Here is a 16,899-nt window from a genome sequence, read left to right as displayed (position 1 = left end):
CATCTCTCTTACTGCAGAGGACAGCAGGAAAGTGGTGACTATGAAATAAGCAAGGCTACCATCTAGTGGTGCCACTGTGCTTCCATAGCACAGAGAAATCTGTACCATCTTTGGCTGAATATATTGATCCTAAACACAGCAACCTAACTAAGAAATTTTGGGTATAGCAGAATGGTTGGAAAATTTTCTCTATTTTCATGCAGCTACATTAAGTCTCCATTTTAAATACAAAATCAAATCATTTTCCAGAAAAAGCAAAACCACCACACACAGTGCACCTACAGCTGGGAGATTTAAGAATTAGACTTGCAGCATGCAATTTTTTATTAAAGGCTTGAACATGCTTGGAGGGTTCATTTCCCCAGATTCATTGCTTCTCCAGACCCATGCAAAAGCCTGTATCACTCCCATTATTTTGAATTCCCACCTCCTTAGTGCTCCCTGGGCTAGCATATAGTGAAAGGTTAGTTCTGCCATGAACAAACTGTCCTGTGCTATTTATAGAGAAGCAAAGGCCACAAGACATCAGTCTCAGATAAGATTATTCCAGTAGTTAAACCAGGAACTAAATCAAGGGCTCCTGCTATACTCATGGAGCTGTATTAGCTATCTCAGGCACATTGCCACTACCTTAACCTAGGCTGTATGGGAACAAGTGCAAGTGGAGCAATTTGTAGGCCAGCAGTTCTCTGATATCTTGGCATGCCAAGCAAGGTAGAATAATTTTGGAGTTTTTCTCTAGCTCTTCAGGAATCCAAAGCCTTGCATCCAGGAATGGTTGCAAAGTAACTATAAATGATCTCTTAGACATCTGTCTAGATGTAATTCTCTGATCTCTCCTTTCTCTGCCTGTTACACAGAGGTATATTGAGATTTTCTGCAGGGAGGGTGAAGGAAGGGTGGCCTGACCTGACTGGCCTCCAGGGATATAAACTCCTTGGTTATGTGGTGAATTTACCCAGCCCACCCACTCATCCAAACAGGGGCAGCTTCATTTTTTTATTGTTACAGGCAGGTTCTGAGCAGTGCAAGCAGGGTGGCTGTGCTTGCTCACAAATAATCACCATATTTGAAACAGGAGAAGTTCGAACTGACCACTGCAGGTGAACAGTCCATTTGGGATTTCCTTCTAGCTGGAAGGGCCAGATGGGGAAAGCTGCTGTTTGTAACAAAAAAGCTGCTATTCATGCAGAGTTTCTGAATGCTACAGTAGCTGCTTAGGCACTGCTGGAAGCCAGTAGCTGCTTTCAGAGCTGACTTTTCTGCAAACTCCGCTTACTCTTTTATGTGACTCTGCTGGACAAAAATACTCAAAAGCTGCCACAGAGCAAGGCCTGTAATTATAGGTAGACAAATAAAGAGAAAAGCTCACACTTTCAAAGCTGACATCTAGCTAGACTTTTTTGCCTTTGCTGCTTAAAATGGGAACTACAGCCCTGATGGGCACTGAAACATATGAGCACCAATATTTTCCTGCAACTGAGAAATAGGAACACAACAGAGATTTTTCAACGTAATTTGCATTTGAGACTATAAATATTTTGTTGTTCAAAAAGCACAAAATAAAGCACAGCTTGGAAGTTTTAGGAAAACACCTCTCCATTGTCAGCAGCTGCTGTGCTTCAGGCCTGCTGCTCTGGCATCTTGAAGCTTTCCCTGGAAGAACCTCGCTGCAGGTTCTGCCCAACAGGCAGCCAAGGATGATGTATCAGCAGAGCTCCCATTGTTTCAGGCCAGAATGGCTGACCCACTCATGTTATATATGGGGCTTTGAGAAACCTGCCTGGTATAGTTGAAGGTGTTGCTGCCCATTGCAGGGGGTTTGAGATGTCTCTCAGAGATTTTTCACTAGTCTTGGGAATCTAGAGAAGTCACAGTTGACTGGAAGCTGGCAAATGTTTTTCCAATTTTCAACAAAGGCAAGAAGGATGACGCTAGAAACTACAAACTTGTCGTTCTTACTTCAGTGCCTGGTAAAATTATGGAGAAAATTGTTTTGGGAATTATTAAAAAATATTTGAAGGACAACATGGTCATTGGTCAGAGCCAGCATGGCTTCGTGAGGAGACAGTCCTGTTTCACTAACTTAATTTGCTTTTGTGGCAAGTTAACTCACCTAGGTAATCAAGGGAAGCCAGTTGATGTAATCTCTTTGGATTTCAGTAAAGCTTTCCACATTGTCCCTCAAGTACCCTTCTGGACAAAATGTCCAGCCCACAGCTGGATAAACACATCATGGGATGGGTGAACAACTGGATCAGAAGTCAGGCTCATAGGGTTACAGTGAATGGGGTGACATCAGAGTGAGAACCTGTCACTAGTGGGGCTCCACAGGGCTCTAATTTAGAGCCAGCACTCTTCAACATCCTTATAATTGACTTGGACGCGGGATCTGAAAGTAAAGTAAGTTTACCAACAGTACTAAATTGTGGGGAGCTGTTGACTCCCTGGAAGGCAGAGCAGCCCTGCAGAGAGACCTGGACAAATTAGAGGACTGGACAATTACCAACTGCAGGGAAGTGATGAATTCTGGACCTGGATTAAACATACAAACTGGGGAATGAGATGCTGGTAAATAGCACCATGGAAAGAGACCTCTGTGTCCTGGTCAGTGGGAAGGTGAACATGAGCCAGCAGTGCCCTGGCAGCCAGGAGGGTCAACCCTGTCCTGGGGGCATCAGGCACAGCATGGCCAGCAGGGCAAGGTTCCACCCTGCTCTGCACTGGTGCAGCCTCACCTTAAATATTGTGTGCAGTTTGGGTCACCACAACACATGAAGACTATAAAGCTATTAGAGAGTGTCCAAAGGAGGGCTGTGAAGATTGGTGAAGCATCTTGAGGGGGAGCCATACAAAAGCTCTGCAAGGCACTTGGTGTTCAGCCTGGAACAAGAGGAGACTGAGGGATAATCACATTGCAGTTACAACTTTCTCATGAGGGGAAGAGGAGGGGCTGACACTGATCTCACTCTGATCTCACTGATCTCTTCTCTATGGTGACCAGGGACAGAACTTTAGGAAACAGGATGAAGCTGTGTCAGGGGAGGTTTAAGCTGGATATTAGGAAAAGGTTCTTCACCCAGAGGGTGGTTGGGCACTGGAACAGGCTCCCCAGAGAAGTTGTCACAGACTTCAAGAAGCATTTGGAAAATGTTCACAGACACATGGTGTGATTGTTGGGATTGTCCTGTGTAGGGCCAGGAGCTGGACTTTGATGATCCTTGTGGGTTTCTTCCAACTCAGGATATTCTATGGTTCTATCACCCTTACTAGATGATCTTTAAGGTCTCTTCCAATCCAAACTATTCTAGAATTCTTTGATTCTGTGTTATGCATATATACAAACTCACATCCACTACACATGCACATTACTACACTACAATACACATTAAGAGGTACAGAAAGCTAAGATAAAGTGGAAACGCTAGGTTTGCTAACAGCAGAAGGCCAGTGCTTTGTCTCTGAAACAAGAGAGACAAAAGTCCAGTGTCTAATGTCCTAAATACAGCTAGAAAAGCCCAGGCTGCAAATGCACTCAATGGGAATTCTGCCCTATGTGTATAAACATACACAGGAAAGGGCAGCATGTAGAATGTGATAGAGCCCCATTGTTTTTCTGATCCATAGTGTAGTTTCCCTCACAATCTAAATATTTTTCTCCACTGAGACAGGGATTTGTTTCAGTGTGTATATTCGTAACTACTCTCCTCCACTGAAACAATATGGCTCAAGGTCCAAATGATGGTGTTCTTCATACCAACATGTGCTTTGGGTAAACAATACAGAACAGCACTTGTTAAACTGAGAGAAGTTTCTCTATCAGTGATGAACACTGTGTAAATACTTCTCTAAAGGTGGATGTTTAGAAATACTCTTCTCCTTGTGTAGTGTGAAAACATTTCTGAAGCAGACAGGGAAAAAATCCTCCCTTTCTCTGCTCTGAGATATGGTGATCTGAAGGTGTACAGGAGGCACTGTAGTGTTAGGTCCTAAGAGTAGCTGGGTCAAAGGCAGCTTGATGTTTCCCAACCGGATTTGTTTCACTGTGTTTTTAATGTTAATTGCTTGCAGTTGAGCCCAGACTAGTAGCCCTGTTCCAGCAGGGAGATCCCCAGCAGTGTCAGAGCAGCTGGGCCCATGCTGCTGCGCTCAGCTGGTAAGAGCAGCATGTACAGGACAAGTGCTTTGCATTAGCGACACACTGGGTGGTCACCACATGTAAAACACTTTGTGTCAGCATTATAACTTAACCAAAGGGTTATGTCCTGCCAGATGTACTTCTGGAAAGTGGCTTTAATGTAAGGTTAAGTCTTTCATTCTTACACATTTTGAAATCAAAGCCTTGACTTGTAAGTACAAGTGAATAACTACTGTTATTTGTCGTTAACACAGGAATTGGTACAGCAAAGACTTTGGAGATCTTGTTGTCTAAAAAACACAATCTGCTAGCATGACTAAGGGATGCATTTAATGCTTCTATATGGTGTTACAGGGTGGAGGAGCAAGAGCAGCTTGGATCTAGGCCTGTGAGGCTTTCTATCTAATATGGTCACAGTGAGAAATTGTCAAAGCTGTGCTGCTCTTAGTCACTTCTGAGTCACTGCCCTGCCAGGCTTGCACACCAAGTATATGTAGAGGCTAGGAATTCTAAGGTATGCCTTGGGAGTGATTAAGAAGAGGTAGTTTGACACAGTCTCAAATGCAGAAAATGTCTTTCCCATGCAACCCTCTTCAGGACAGGACTAGATAGGGCAGACTGAGGGCAATCCAGGGACACCAAGCTCTTGGCTTCACTCACTGGACTGGCAGCAGCTCTGTGCCAAGTGAAGTAGGTCTAACAGAAGAACCATGCTTGAACATCTCATAGACTTTCTGTAGCTAAAGCTTTAGATCAGAGCACTTCTCTAATTAAAAACAAAATCCCCACACTTCTCAAGAATGTGCATGTGTTGATTAGGAAGCAAATCCTTTGGCACAAGTCAGTGGAAATATTGTGCTACATCTGTCCTTGTTGATATGTGGGAGCTCAGGGTAGCTTGTATTACCCAGGACATTTTTGTTATACAAGTGAAGATTTTAGAGACCATGGTAAGCTGAGCACAACTTATTTCAGAATTTCTGTAAGTGGGGGTGAACATATACATGAAGATGAGGTGGAGACAGTTGACCAGAAGACTACTCATAAGATATAGGAGGAATACAGGACCATGTGAGTTACATGAGAAAAGCAACCATCTTTCAGGATTCTGTGACTGAATTAGCTAAAAGAAAAAGAAAAAAAGGCTTTGTTGTTCACTGATTTCAAGTGTTAACTACTTTAAATTTGTATACAAAAGATAGGATGAAGGAATGCCTTTTACATCACTGTCAATCTGTTCTTAATTCTCCCAAAGAGAAGATAGCTGATATCCAGGACACAGTATAAGATGGTTTGTTGTGCTGACCTGGAGTAGTTACAAGATTTCACAGTAAACCCCCTGCACATGAGAGTCCTTGTCTATCAGTGCCTCTGTTGTCATGCAAGCTGGACAAGCCCCTTTTTCTTTTTTCTTCAACAGACACAAAATCCCTTGCTATTCTCTTCTGGCACAGCCTTCTTCATCCAACTTCTCCCTACCTATACTTCTCCCTTCTTCATCCAACAACAGGCTAGCCAATTTCTTCATTTTCCCCTCACATTTCCCCCAGAAACACCAAAGCTACACTAGCATGTAAAGAGAGCACAGGTGACAATAGACTTGATCCAGAGCTTAGATCCTCAGCAGTTCCTTAAGGTGTATATTCTGCCCTTTCCCTGAAAAGGTTTAATTCTAGAAGTTGGAGGCTGCGGATACAAAGGGGTATTTGGGAGGTGGCTTGTGCCTTTTTCTCAGCACCCCATAAGCCTGAGGAAGTGCATCTCTACTAGTGTAAAAGTACTGCTGAGTCAATATCTTGATATCCTTTCAACTGTCCAACAACATTTCTCATCACTCCTTGTTTTCTCCAACTCTTCTCCAGCTTAAGAGTGGCTACTGCTCCAGAGCTGATTTGAAGCAGCCTTTTGTTTTGTTTCACAAGAAACTCATCCTAAGGTAAGCTCTTCCAGCAGTCCCAGAGCTCAGGGAGAGATTAATGCTTTTTGGGTGCTATTGTATGGCTGTCGAGCATGCAGAAACAAATCTAAGGATAGGCTTTGCTAAGTTGTTACTTAGAAGAAACTGAAGACTTCAGGGGAGAAGCAGACTGGGGTTACCCCAGATGGCCTGGCACAACACAGTGCTGGGAAAGAGACACACAGTTTGTACTAGAGAGTCTATTACAAGAGTCAAGTGCTGCTATTTGCATCTCTCACAACCAATAGTTTAAAATCACATGGCTCATCTTGTTTAATTTTGTGCCTGTGAATCTGAGGAAAGCATTGTCTGGATTAAAATGTAAATAGGTATGCAAGTCCTAATCACAGATCATCCAAGTATTACATGAGAATTAAAATTCATTATCAGCTATTACATATATTATGCTAAATTACTGCACAGACTGAGGTCCTCTTGAAATGTGTATTTTACATCTCTAGATAAAAGCACTAATCCTAAGAATGTGTAAGTCAACAAAACAAAGAGAAAGGAAGCAGGGATTGTTCTCTTCTACAGGAAGAGATGGATTATTCCTGCCTATAGAAGAAAAAGGATAGATTGCTAACATCACTAAAGAAACCATTTGAGTGAAAGGAGACAGATGCTGGTTGCTCATGTGCCAGTATACTGTTTTTCTTATCCATTGAGACCAGCCTTGCAAGCTTTCATATCTTTCATGACCAGATAGTATATAATTTCACTGGAAACTAAGAGAGCCTTGTCAACAAGGATGTCCCTCCTACCTTTCTTTGTGAAAAGAGGAAGAAATCACTCTGTTTGCCCTACTTCTACCATGAAACAAAGCATGCTATTTCTGTGCTTCTGATAGATACCATCAGTATTTGGTGGACATGATTTTGCAGAGGAATTAAGAGAAGAATCATCAGCATCCTGCCAGATCTGGAATCAAGGAAATCATGGCTGCACTCTTTAGAATTGAGAGTCTCAAGGCAAGCCTTCAAAGCTACATTTCAGCAATTTAACACTTCCACCTACAGACTTCCAGAAGAGCTCTTGCATTCTGTAGAACACGTACTTTACCTGCTGGTGGACTTGGCTGTAGTTCAGAGCAATTGCAGAGTCACTGCTAGCAGTCAATACACACAAAGGCAGCCCTTGGCAGAGCAGCCCCTTCCATCAGCCTGACACTTTTATCTGCATTGCTTCTGTTACCCCTCTCCAGCTGGTCTTCATCTCAGGTCAGACACAGAGTTCACATCCTTCAGTATGTCTCCACCTCAGAAGCCTTTAATTATTCCATCTCCTAGCCAAAAGGAATGCTTGTGGTGGACAAGGGAATACAATAACATAAATTTTCTACCCTTTACAATAAGTAAAGAAAGATTTGGGGTTCCCCCCGCCCCCAACCCGCCATTTCCAACTCACCTCTGAGCTGCTTTGAATTTCTTTCATTTGCAAGTCTCCTGCTTGACTGTTGAGATGTTTCAGCCCAGAGCTCCTGGCCCATGGACCTGGAGAGCAGCAGCTGACAGCTGACTAGTGACTGGACTTAGACTTCCCCATGCTGGGCTGCATGATTCCTCACATAAGTACTAAAATGAATGTGGGTGCAATTCAGAAACGAACAGATGTCTCTCTTCCTGCTCAAATCTTTCATGGACCCAGGCACTATAAAAGCACTCAATTGCTTGGCCTATTGATCCCTCTGATCTTCTAATTAAAGGCTGGGGCACTCTCATGCAGGAATTGCTGCTGTGCTCCAGACAATTTACCAGAAGAGAAGGGGGGATGTTATAGCCTTACACAGATTCCTGACACCCCCTGTCCCTGCAGTGGCCTCAGACGTGTTTTATGTTTGGTACCTTGTGATTCAGTGTACAGGTTCTGGCTGGGATGAAGTTAGTTTTCTCCATAGCACCTGTCACAATGCTGTGTTTTGAATCTGTGTAAGGGCTAGGATCAGGATTTAGAGCAGCATAATCCTGCCATTCCAGGGAGACATTTGTTCCCTTCACACTTTTCTCTCTGGGCCACAGCTTCAGCCCAGAGCTGCCTTTAGAGCTAGGGTTGAGACCCACAAAGTTTCCAGCTTCAGGGACACTGTCACAGCATGAGGCTTGCCAAAGGAAGCATGGCACTGAATCATTGCTCTGTCCACATGCAAGGACGCTGCATTTGTGTGTAAACCAATGCCTCTCAAGCACACTGCTACGGTAAAACTGCAGGATTTATCTCAGCCAGGATTTAGTCTCAAGCAGGACTTACCCCCAAGCCAGTGGAGGGACTTACTGTAAGTCAGCACAGTTATCTCAAACACCTTCTATTCACTGTAGGGTAAATGCAAATGTGTAGTTACCAGGAGAATGGTGACATGTAGTAAATCCTTTGGCTCCAGCACCTGCACAGCCATGTACCTGCATCCTGCTGCCCTGGGCAGCCAGCTATGGACAATAATTGTTTGTTTTGAAGGTAGGGAGTAGGGAATTAAGGAGGTTTCCAGGAATGGGTTTGGACTGCCTCAGAGTCTGGATTTTGGCAGGACAATAGGAAAATTATTTTCTAAAGAATAGTACACAGCCTTAGCTTCCATTTCAGGAGCTCTGCATTGTCTAAGGCCAGCTTTGCCTCCTTTACTACCCTACTTGTTATAGGTGCTTCTGTTTGGAGATCCTCTGAACTCAGGAACAGGCCTTAATTATAGGTCTAGTTCTTATGTAAACCTTCAACTGGAATATGGTGAAGAGGTATATACTGACACCAAGTCCTACATCTAAGAGAAAGCAATCTGCCAAAAGATCGTATATGTAACAAAGATTCCTCTGTCCACACTTTCTAGATTAGACATCTGAGCAAAATCTTAATACTGTAGCAGTGTTTAACACCACAAATACTACAATTACACTTGGGCAGTGCAGAAAGTTCACAAGTACGTCCAGTCATTTTTCAGGTGAGTATTTATTTTATTGCAGAAATGGGAATGAATTGGCTTAAATATGTTAGGCACATGTATCTTCTTCTCTGAAGAAAGATGGTTCAGAGGCTTCCTTCTTTGCAATGAGGTGGATGGAGACTGCATATGACACAGCACTCCCTCCCTTCTTCTGTGACTTTCTGCAAACAGGCATCTACGCAGTTTTAGAAGTTTGATATTGTTACACTTACTATTTATTTTAAAATTGGTGTATTGATAGATTGGACAGGTTCTTCCATGGAAACAGTTCTGCTATCACTTCCTGTACATGGCATGCAGAGCCTGAAATTACACTTGCACAACTGTTTGCAGTCTCTTTCAGCAGCCTAGACACAGGAGCTATCCCAGGGATGACTAACCTAGGGATCTAAGCACTGCCATTGCTGAGGTAGGCTGAAGTTATAACCACCATTTATCACTGCAAATTTTATTCAGAAATAGGTTTTTCTCACCTTTTATAGCCTTCCCTTTTGTAGGCTGCAAGATGAGTGCTTTGCTATCCTCTCAGAGGAGCTGCATGCAGACTCTCCTACATATCTGTGAGGGGCCATTAGCATTGGACTTGTTCATTCAAGTTGCTTTGATATCCTTGCATCTTACAGTGCATTGAGAGTTCATCACAAAAGGAAACATAGTCAAAGATACCATATATAGAATTAATATTTTGGACCAATTTTAGCTTGCTTATAGGCATCAAAGACTGTTTTCAGCTAGTAAAGGGGGAAAAAAAGCAGGAATAAATGATACTGTCATGTTCTGTGAAACTTTGCCCCATCCTCTCCAGAAATCTTTGAACAGTGTGTACTGCTCCTCCTTTTATTGTGATAGACTAATCACAGGATCATAGGGTACAGGAAAGGTTCTCAGGATATCTCAAGACCAAACTCCTGCTCCAGGCATGATCAGCTAAAAGACTGGACAAGGCTGCTCAGGGCTTTATCCTGCCTGGAAACATCCCAGCTTTGGCCACAAAATACAAAGCATGCCTTGCTACCCTGATTTTCTTTTACTAAGTCTTGTTATATGTAGAACTAGTGTGAGACTGCATCTTGACCCTGATTTTCTTTCACTAAGTCTTGTTATATGTAGAACTAGTGTGAGACTGCATCTTGAACCTTTTATTCAAAGACTAACTCTATGCTTTTTTCCCAAAGAGCTCATGGTAAACTGAGTAATGTTGATGAATAGGTCTTAGTTCGAAAATGCATGTGTGCAACACCTGATGTGAATGATTCCCCACTAAATTACAGTGCAATAGATCTAAAGTTAATTTAAATGTGCTTGAAATCAGGCAGGCACTTAGAAATTTTGCTGCGCTGGGGCCCAAATCGCTCTGAAACACAATGAAAAACCAAAGGAAGAAAGTCATCAAAACCAAACAGACTGCAGACATTCAGCTGACTCTTTTGTTCAGTATTTGCATTGTTTGAAAGACAACTGTGAAGCATCTCGCTTATCCACAAGGCTCCCATCAGGCTGTTTACCAGTACAATCTGAAAAGCTGTTGGGAATCCACGTGATCTCTAGTATTTTGAGCAGGTTGGTTTTGTTTCCTTGTTCAGACATGTTCTAGTCCAAAGACATTGTGCACAGAAACTGTCAGGTCATGAATAAAAGATAAAAAGCCCGCTATTTTTTAACCAGCTTCACTGGACTGGTTTAGGGGTTGGTCCAAATGCAGATGCAATCAGCACACGGGAGACTTTCATGTCGGATTAATCATATTGGAAATTTAAAAATAAGTGTTTCATGATTTTGTTGAATATCAAAACCATTGTATACTTTACGCTACACCCACAGAAGAGGCTCTGATGCTCAGGAGCGGTTAGGCACACGAAAGCACACACGGGCTCTCGGGATGCGCGCAGCCCAGGCCAGGGCCGATGCTGGAGGACAAACCTGTTGCCCCGGGTGATGCCAGCCGCTTGCCCACGCTGCCGGCACTTCCAGCACTTTCTCCACGCCAGCGCCAGGGAGCCGGGGTCCCCCTGGCCGCCGGCCGCACCCCGCTCCGGCGGAGGCGGCGTGACCGGGCCCCGCAGCCCCGGCCGGGCTCCCCCGGCCCCGGCCCCACGGCCCCGGCCCCACGGCCCTCAGGCCCCGCGCCCCCCCGCGCTTCGGCCGTGCCCTGCTCCTCCCTCTCCCCCCGCGCCGCGCGGAGTGGGCCAGCCCGCCCCTATATAAGAGCCGGGTGGGCGGCTCCGCGCCTCAGCGTCGCCAGCGGCTCGGCAGCGGAACTGCCGCGGGGCACATCGTCGTGCGTGGGGCACAGCCTGCCTTCTTCCCGGCTCCCGCCGCGCTGCAGCCATGGCCTGGCAGCCGATGGAGATCAACCCCGAGGTGCGCCAGGGGCGGCGGGCACAGGGCTGGGGCTGCGGAGCGGGTGGTGGGACGCCGTCTCTCACCGGCACTCACGCTTTTCACCCCCCGCATTGTCTTCCAGATGCTGAACAAAGTGAGTTGCCGCCGCCGGAGGACCGCCGCGGGCGGGAGGGCGCCGCCCCTTCCCCCTCCATCCCTGTGCATCCCTCCCTGCCGGGGAGCGCCAGCCGCGGTGGCGGTACCGCTGCGCGGGGCGCGGCCACACCTGCGGAGCGGAGCCTCCCTCCATCCCTCGGCATCCCGTGGAGCCTCCCTCCATCCCTCGGCATCCCGTGGAGCCTCCCTCCATCCCTCGGCATCCCGCCCCGACAGGGCGCGGAGCGGAGCCTCCCTCCATCCCTGCGCATCCCGCCCCGCCGGGGCGCGGAGCAGCGGCTCCCTCCATCCCTGCGCATCCCGCCCCGCCGGGGCGCGGAGCAGCGGCTCCCTCCATCCCTGCGCATCTCCCCCCGCCGGGGCGCGGAGCCTCCCTCCATCCCTCCGTCGGGCGCGGCCGCACCTGCGGAGCCGGCGCTGAGCGGGCGCGGCCGGCAGGGGGCGCGGCGGGGCCGCGCGTTGTGCTGTGTCACCGGGCGCGGCGGGGCCGGGCGGCCGCGCTCCCCGGGGACGGGCGTGTCGCGGCCGCGCCACCCGCTGTCTGTGCCCCGTGCAGGTGCTGTCCCGCCTCGGGGTGGGTCCTGGCTGGCGCTTCGTGGACGTGCTGGGCTTCGAGGATGAGGCGCTGCGCGCCGTGCCCAGCCCGGCCTGCGCGCTGCTGCTGCTGTTCCCGCTCACCGAGCAGGTGGGTTCCCCTCCCGCGCAGGGCAGCGCGGCCGCGGTCGGAGCGCGCTGTCAGCCGCCCAAGCATCAGATGGTCGGGCGTGCATGGGGCTTGGCACTGGCACGGTGTTCTGCTTGGTCCCAAATAGCCTCAACTGAGCTGAGCTGAGCAACCAAACAAGGGCTCTCATTCCATCCCTGTGAGATTCCTGTGAGATTTTGCTTTTTATGTCAGATTGAGGGGGGAAAAAAAACCCCCATGAGTGATCTTGAGTGTGAAGAATAGCGATTCCATTACCATGCTGAATCATTGGATCTGGAGAGGCCTGCATTACTTCTTTAATGTATTAATATCAATATATTCCATCAACCTGATGCTGAGGAAGGGAACGAGGAGATGAAATCAAATTCAATTAACAGGTTCTTAAAAACAAGGATTATAACCTTCCAATAGCGATGGATTTTACAGTTGTTTATACATTGTTCTGATGGGGAGGGGCTCATGAAGGCAAATAATTCTAAAAGGCCTATTGTAGAGACATGCTGAGTAGCCTTGTTCAATGGACTGAAGCAACTAAGAGAGGCTATAAAAGAGCCTATCCATTATATTATTTCCCACCCTAAGCTATTTCCAGTGTATGGCACGGATAGAGAAACTAAGAACAGTACCTTTGGATATGACTGAATCATGCAGGTAGTCCATTAAGTGTTGGCCTGAATCCAGTTTAGACATATGGTGCTTTACTGGTGCCACAAAGATGACTTTCTGAGTAAATCTTTGTCCAGTCCTGATACTGATTCTTCTGCACAACAATGTACTTGTCCAGTGTGCAATACAGAGATAGGATTGTGATGAAATGCCTAACACCGTTACATGTTTACAGCATGAAAACTTCAGGAAGCAACAGACTGAGAAAATAAAGGACCAGGAGATCAGTTCCAAAGTGTATTTCCTGAAGCAGACCGTCAGTAACTCCTGTGGGACAATTGGTCTGATACATGCAGTTGCTAATAACAAAGACAAATTGAAACTTGGTGAGTATGGATGTTCTGAAGTGCCTGAATTTCCATTTTTTGACAGGAGGTTAAATGGGTATGGGCTGTTGGGAGACAGTTGTGGCATTCAAGCAAGCTAAGTTAAAGCATGATGTACTTGGTAAGTAGGTCTTGCAGCTCTTGGAGAGGGGCACATGGACTGCCTGAAACACAGAAGGGAATGTGCTTCAACTCCTGTCTACTAGCTGCAGAGGTATTGTGCTAGTAAGCAGGGCCAGAAGAAAAGGGCACTTAGCAGGACTGCCTGTAATTAGGAAGTACTGTATTCAAAAGTAGTTACTGACATTAAGCTTGATGTCAATAGAGGAGATGGAGTTCTTCATGCTACTTATGCTTAGTGTAAATTGATGTGTTCAGAGTAGCCTGTAAACCAGTCTAAAACACGTTTTCTTTTTGCTGGAGAAGTTGTGTAGATAAGGGTTTGTAATGAAATTTTTCCTGCCAAGGTAATGGTTTTGATGGCTTGTTTACTACAGAAAAAGATTCTTTTGTTGTTCAGAGACTAGAGCTGCAAAATACAACTACCATTATTCTAAGAGAACTTGGACCCTTTCTGTGGTGTGGGATTCCTTTTTATACAAAGGAAAACATGTGCAAGTCATAGTGAGCATCTAAGCATAGTTTTGCTTTTATTCTTCTTAAGAAGGATTCACTGGAATAACACACTCTTGATGAGTGAAGCAATGATGCAGCACATCTTTTGTGTGCTAGACCTCAGTGCATCTTAGTACTGCACTACTAATTTATGTTCTGGAAAACCAAAGTAAGCCTGTCATGAGCAAGTACTGCCTTCATTTGAAGACAGTGAGACAATCTCATCTACCTATATTCTGTTAGGTATGTGTCCTTACAGCTGGTACCTTTCTTGAGTTTCTTCGAAATAGGACTGATCATTTCTGCCAAATGTGCAGTGGGGAAATCAGAAAAGCTAAATCCCGTTTGAGAATGGTTTTTCAAAACAAGCATCCAGAGTACACTGAAGCACTCTTCTCTGAAACAACTCTGGTTGCTTGTGTAGATTGTTACACATATCTTCTGGATAAATAGTGTACTTTAAGTGTTAGTAGTTATAATGTGCTTATGGTGGAGATAGTTACAGGCTGAATGCAATGACTTGTAGTTAGTGCAAAAAGCATTGATTACTGTGGGCTGCATCTAGACTGTGACTGATGTTTTACCTATATGGAATAAAATGTTTGATTATCTTGTGCAGAGGAGGGGTCTGCCCTGAAGAAGTTTCTTGATGAAACAGCTGATTTGTCCCCTGAAGAAAGAGCTAAGCATTTGGCAAATAATAAGGTATATGAGCTACACAAACTGCTGACAGTTACCAGCACTTAAAGATGTAGTAACCTGTACCTGCTTTCTCTTAAGGCTATCCAAGAAGTCCACAATTCTGTTGCGCAAGAAGGACAATGTCGGGTAAGATGTGAATGTGTAAAATTTTGGGAAAAATGTTTCATGGAGGTGGTAGAGCACCACTTATTTTGTGTCTGTCAGATAGCTGTTACAGTTCATGAGGAAGTAGAAATGAGTGACTCATGGCTGAATGCTTGTTCAGAATTTCTTCCCCAAACATGGATTCAAAATTTGGATCAAGAGCCAGTCATAAAATGTCATTTCTGGTGCTTGACCTTGTAGAAGTCTTGCCACAGACCTCTTCCACTGAGCTTAAGTTTTCAGTCATTTGCTTTCTTGTTGAAGTTTCCTGTGTTCTGTAGTAACAAATTTGGTTTGCAGTACTAGCTTCAATCTAACAAATATATCTGATGTTTTCTAAGGTTGAGGACAACAGTGTGAACTTCCACTTCATCCTATTTGTCAATGTGGATGGACACCTGTATGAATTGGGTAAGATCCTGTGAACTCTGCAGTTGGACTGGGCCTACTTCACACTGCATCAGTGTTGGGGGCTCAAGCAAGATACTTTGTGCTGATTAAACTGTTTGCTGAGGCTCTCAGAGCCAAAACATGATTTGTGTCCTCATCTGAAGATTTTAACTGATGCTAGGTTACACTGAAGGCCTAAAGCATGCTGTCTCTGATGAAGCTGAGAAGAGTTTTTTCCATCTCACTCAGACTATTGACAATTTGTTCTGACTTCCCAAGTATCATTATGTGTGTGCTTATTTGGGTCCACTATGCTCAGTTCTGCTAATTCAGAAGTATTTCTTTCATAGATGGCCGTATGCCATTTCCTGTAAACCATGGCACAAGCTCGGATGACTTGCTGTTGAAGGTAAGTCTTCCCCCTTGCTGCTTGTTTCCCTGAAAACAAGGCTTAGAAAAAGCCTATAAAGAGGTGAGAAGTCTGCATGTGGTGTATAGTGGCTGTACCTACTTACTGTACAAGTCTGTGCTTAAATCTGCTAAAGGTATTGACTACTAAAGGTATTGTCCCTAAGAGCTAGATACCTGTATTTATTAGTTGGTGCTATAAGATTATATAACTTAGTTGGTGGGACTCAGAGAGGAACTGCAAAGACTTGTTCTCTACAGGAACTGGATTTGATTATATTTGGCTGTATTTTTTCATCCCTAAGGATTCTGCTAAGATCTGCAGACAATTTACAGAGCGTGAAAAAGGAGAAGTTCGTTTTTCTGCTGTGGCTTTCTGCAAGTCTGCTTAAGACTCTGAAGAGATGCAAGGAAAACAGTTTAATAGCACACCAGTAAATGCAGTTTAAACTCCAGTGCTTCAGTACTTGTTAAACACAGCTGTTCTGGTAACTTAAATTATTTCCACCTTTTGCTATACACAGAAGCAACATCAGCTGAGCTTATGCTAAAGGATGAGCTCAAGTTTTAATGTGAACGGTTTGGACACATCAGTTATCTTTAGACTCTTTTCTCACATGTTAAGTAGAAAATGCTTAACAGGGCTTGTTTGATCTGTGTTATGTTAATTGAGTTGTTGGTTGATATTTCCTTGTCCTTAATGAGAATAAACTGTTCTGCTGGAAGACTAAATGGACTAAAGTGATGACTAATTTTCTCCAGAAGGAGTTGTGTGGCATCCTATGTAAACCTTCCTTTTTAAAGACCCTCAAAGCTCTCATCTGAGAAGAAGTTAAGTTAGTCTCAGGGTAGCAGGGCAAAGGCTCTTTTTAGTGTCTTGGAGGCCTTCAAGGATGGAGAGACACTGGTCTGTGTAACATATTGCAGTGCTGCACACTGCATTGCCCTTCTAGTAAGGCTTTTCCTAATGTCCAGTCTGAAACTCAAAAGCTGCAATTTGCTACCCTGAATACATTATTTTGGAGGGGTAAGGTGTGATAAACTAACATTCAAATGTTACCTTAATATTGTCTGTATTAGTGCTGCAAGCCATAGAATACCCACTGAGGTGGTTGATGTAATGCTTCCTTATAGGAGACAGTATTAGAACAGATACTTTCCCTACCTGTAGCTAAACCAAACCTGCTGGCTGAGGCAGAACACAATCCTGGGCTAGGCTGTGTGTGCTTACTGACTTGTGATTCTGTGATGAAGACCTTTAAAGAGGCTGTACTTATCTGTCCCATCCAAAATGACCTAAAAAGGAGAAACCCATGCAACATTAATTTCTGATGACAGTATGTAACTTTGTATTCAAGGGCAAGAGATTTAATCTATAATACATGTTTTCTGGCATGAACCATGACCTGTGGAAAT

The 16,899-nt window shown here is 44.9% G+C and overlaps 1 protein-coding gene across 1 annotated transcript; it reads left to right on the top strand.

Annotated features, from left to right (window-relative positions):
- Nucleotides 1-11,272: 11,272 nt before the first annotated feature.
- UCHL1 (ubiquitin C-terminal hydrolase L1) lies at nt 11,273-16,215 on the top strand. Its single transcript, XM_056490771.1, has 9 exons — nt 11,273-11,388; nt 11,492-11,503; nt 12,083-12,211; nt 13,074-13,224; nt 14,459-14,544; nt 14,620-14,667; nt 15,027-15,096; nt 15,426-15,484; nt 15,789-16,215. Exons 1-9 carry the CDS (start codon nt 11,356-11,358, stop codon nt 15,873-15,875), a joined length of 675 nt encoding a protein of 224 aa, XP_056346746.1. The 5' UTR covers nt 11,273-11,355; the 3' UTR covers nt 15,876-16,215.
- The last annotated feature ends 684 nt before the right edge of the window (nt 16,216-16,899 follow it).

This window comes from Oenanthe melanoleuca, chromosome 4, assembly GCF_029582105.1.
Source record: "Oenanthe melanoleuca isolate GR-GAL-2019-014 chromosome 4, OMel1.0, whole genome shotgun sequence".
Classification (NCBI taxonomy): Eukaryota; Metazoa; Chordata; class Aves; order Passeriformes; family Muscicapidae; genus Oenanthe; species Oenanthe melanoleuca.
The sequence above is the reverse complement of the archived record's forward strand: the minus strand, read 5'-3'. Positions and strand labels throughout refer to the sequence as shown.

Bases quoted from the DNA above. Each gene is read 5' to 3' on its own strand.
- UCHL1 (XM_056490771.1), top strand. From the start codon at position 11,356: ATGGCCTGGCAGCCGATGGAGATCAACCCCGAG. The intron at 12,212-13,073 runs GTGGGTTCCCCT...ACATGTTTACAG, and splicing joins TGTTCCCGCTCACCGAGCAG to CATGAAAACTTCAGGAAGCA. The intron at 14,545-14,619 runs GTATATGAGCTA...CTTTCTCTTAAG, and splicing joins AGCATTTGGCAAATAATAAG to GCTATCCAAGAAGTCCACAA.